Source organism: Branchiostoma belcheri, unplaced genomic scaffold, assembly GCF_001625305.1.
Source record: "Branchiostoma belcheri isolate BF01 breed outbred unplaced genomic scaffold, Haploidv18h27 scaffold130, whole genome shotgun sequence".
NCBI classification, from domain to species: domain Eukaryota; kingdom Metazoa; phylum Chordata; class Leptocardii; order Amphioxiformes; family Branchiostomatidae; genus Branchiostoma; species Branchiostoma belcheri.
Window position 1 is genome coordinate 110,358 of NW_017802714.1, and position 3,100 is coordinate 113,457.

Genomic DNA, 3,100 nt, shown 5'->3' on the forward strand with positions numbered 1-3,100 from the left:
TGGCCAGGTAATCTGGAAGGTAGAAACCCTGACCACCACCGTGTGTGATGCGGACCCCTTCTACTTCCCTGCAGACACCATGGAATGCAACATCTGCTTTGTTGCATTTTCTGCAATCATCGGTATGAAATTGGAAGTATTTGATAAAAAGATGTCGATATCAAAATAGATTTTATGAATATAGTTCAATAGATGAAAAATGATGTAAATGAAATACAATATTTCATCGGAGCGATCCGACCACTGTTTGCCACGGATACCATTCCTTGAGCATCCCGGTCACTGTCTACATCTTACTATATTCCAGGAATATTTTGGTCACTGTTTACAAATGATGATAATAATGATGATGATATTTCAGTGATTATATTATGGTTTTGTTATGGGTTCTTTCCCATATACAATGTAAAAATTAAGGAAATCGGATTCTTGTCAGTATACAATCTGATTTTGTCTGCATACTTTTTGGCTACCCTTGTCATGAAAAAGTTATTTTTTTTGCTGATAGTTTGTTGCAATGATTTGTCGAACACAGAATGCCAAGATGGCAGTCCCTGTGGTGTCCTGTCTAACCAACAACTGGAGGGCGAATGGTATCGGAAGGACATGATCTTCGCAAAAGACAAGACGGAGGCATGCTTCACTGTTCAGCTGGAGAGGATCCCGCTGTTCCACATCGCCACTACTGTTGGACCCTGTGTCATCCTCGTGGCGCTGATGGTCATCACATTCGTCATGCCACTGGACAGGGGGGACCGGATCTCGTTCGGAGTGACCATTCAACTCTCCGTGGTCGTGTCTCTCGTGTTCGTGACGGATGTGCTACCTGTCAAGGGGGCGCTGCCATTTTTCGGTGAGTAAACATATAGATGCGACCATGTTGTAAATGTTTTCCTTAGTTTAGAATTTTAAACTACTTGGAAACTAAAATACCTTCTTGATTCCATTCATCTGGTTTTCTGCCACTTGTGCATTTCAACCCAATTACGTAGAATGTATCTTGGCGACATTAAGTAAACCCTTAGATACCTTCCTCGTGGCCAGGCCGGACTCCGTTGTGAAAAAAAAAAAGTAAGCGAAAATCAATGGGTAATTCTTGAAACCTAAAACTTTATCTTCTTACAGACACTAATTCTGAATTAATAGGCATTTACAACGATGATAACGGGATAGTTTTCTGTTTGCTACGGTGATCATCTGTATCTTAACACTGAGTAATTTAATGTGAACAAGTAGTGTCCGTCCATCTATAAGTAGTGGTTCGAGAGCGGGTGTAGTCTTAGCAAAACAGATTTACAGTCCTCATTGGATTTCATTAGTATTTTGTGATTAGGTTGCTTAGGGTAACTGTTAACCGTGATAAATATTCCCGGAAAATGTCGATAACTGTTAACCACGGATGCTGTTACAGCCTCGCTGATCGTCGTGTGCATGGCGCTGATGGGACTTTTCCTCTTCTTCACCATGGCCATCATCACCATTCATGACAGGCAGGGGAGCCTGTCTCCAATGGCGAAGACCTTCTTTCTCCGTTACATGGCAAAGTATGTACTATAATTCGTAACACTAGCTCAGGTTAGACGGAATAGAAATGTACAGAAAAAGACAAATGCCCTTCAAGTGAAACTCATATACATCTTTATTGTTGTTTCGTTTTTAAGTTATAAGGAGGTTTATTAGGCCCTTTTACATGTTTGGGCTGATATGAATTTAACGTACCAGGAAAGATTCGTTATCTATTTTTATACGATGGAATAAAATTAGCAACTTAATACTTTAAAAAAAATTATCTGCATTTGTTACCCTTCCAAGCTGCGAATTACCATGTATTTTAGGCTCTTTTCTTTGTAGATTTTGTATTTTTCTTTGTAGATTATGATTCTTTGTAGATTCAGTCTGATTTTGAAAGTATCAACCTTGGTAACATTTTAACATTTTATTCATTACTTCTATTTTGAACATGAAGTAATCTGAACGTTTGGACATGCCTATTGATATACGAGTGAACGTATGTATCAGAAAGAAACATTGACATCATTTTTTCTTGGTGGTGTTTGTTAAGGTGCCTACTGCTCGGAGATCTGACAGAGAAGAAGGTTGCAAGCGACGATGGAGAGACTGGTCCCAGCAGCAGGAAGCTGGCCTGGCCTGAGCGGACCAACCGCGTCTCTCCTGCCGATGCCCCGGCCGTGGTCGACGTGCAAAGCCCGGCTGTTGTCCGCGAGACTGCCCGTCAGCCGTCCGAGCCGCCCACGCGCCTGGAGGCCGCGGTCTCACGCCTGGAGGTTGCCATGTCCTCCGCCTCCCGTAACATGGAGGAGCTGGCCGAGGCCATGAAGAACGAGCAGGAGGTGTCAGACTACACCCTGCTGGCCAAGGTCCTGGACAGGCTCTGCCTTGTCATGTACGTCATCAGCATTGCCGTGGCCGTGCCCATGACCATGTATCTGGGCAAGTAAATTACACTTGTGTAAACGTGCCTTAACACAACCAAAAAAAAAGTGCGACTTGATTGTTATGCTTTGATTCAGCTTTAAGTAACATGCATGTGCAGCCAGGACACGCCCTTACAAGGGCTGTAGTTCTTTGAGAACTTTAGTAAGGTAGTAACCCCACTGGTGGAACAAACAAACTAAATTTGCATCTTTAGTATGATCAATACCATACGAAGGTGAATGTGTGCAATGGAGCTTATAGCTCCTATGGAGCATATAAAGCAGACAACATATATATCTAACCAGGAAAGACTTGTGGTGTACTATTAGATAGTGAGTCGCCTTCTTGGCGGTATCTTGCACCTCATATCTTAGATCGCATATTTTATCTTTAAACTCTAGGTTCATCAAACTCTTCAAACAAATGATATGTCCGTGACACTTAGTCTTTGTAAGTATAGGTTCCCTGTGTAAACAGACATGAACACATCTTTTATCTATTCATACCTTCTTCTGTTATCTATTCACCCAGAGGACATTTATACACAGCCGGAGCTAACGAACTAATCAGATAGGGTTAGTCTTGAGACCAATGGAGAACAACCGGAAAAGAGAAATTGTCCAGCTGTTACATGTAGACTGCTTTTTCTTGATCTGTAAAGAAT

The 3,100-nt window shown here is 42.0% G+C and overlaps 1 protein-coding gene across 1 annotated transcript in view; it reads left to right on the top strand.

Annotated features, from left to right (window-relative positions):
- LOC109463999 overlaps positions 1–2,741 on the top strand; it is a 32,345-nt gene extending 29,604 nt beyond the window's left edge. The window contains 4 exon segments of the mRNA XM_019760922.1: positions 8–122; positions 536–853; positions 1,412–1,544; positions 2,063–2,741. Coding sequence (XP_019616481.1) covers positions 8–122; positions 536–853; positions 1,412–1,544; positions 2,063–2,459 — 963 coding nt within the window. The 3' untranslated portion in view covers positions 2,460–2,741.
- The last annotated feature ends 359 nt before the right edge of the window (positions 2,742–3,100 follow it).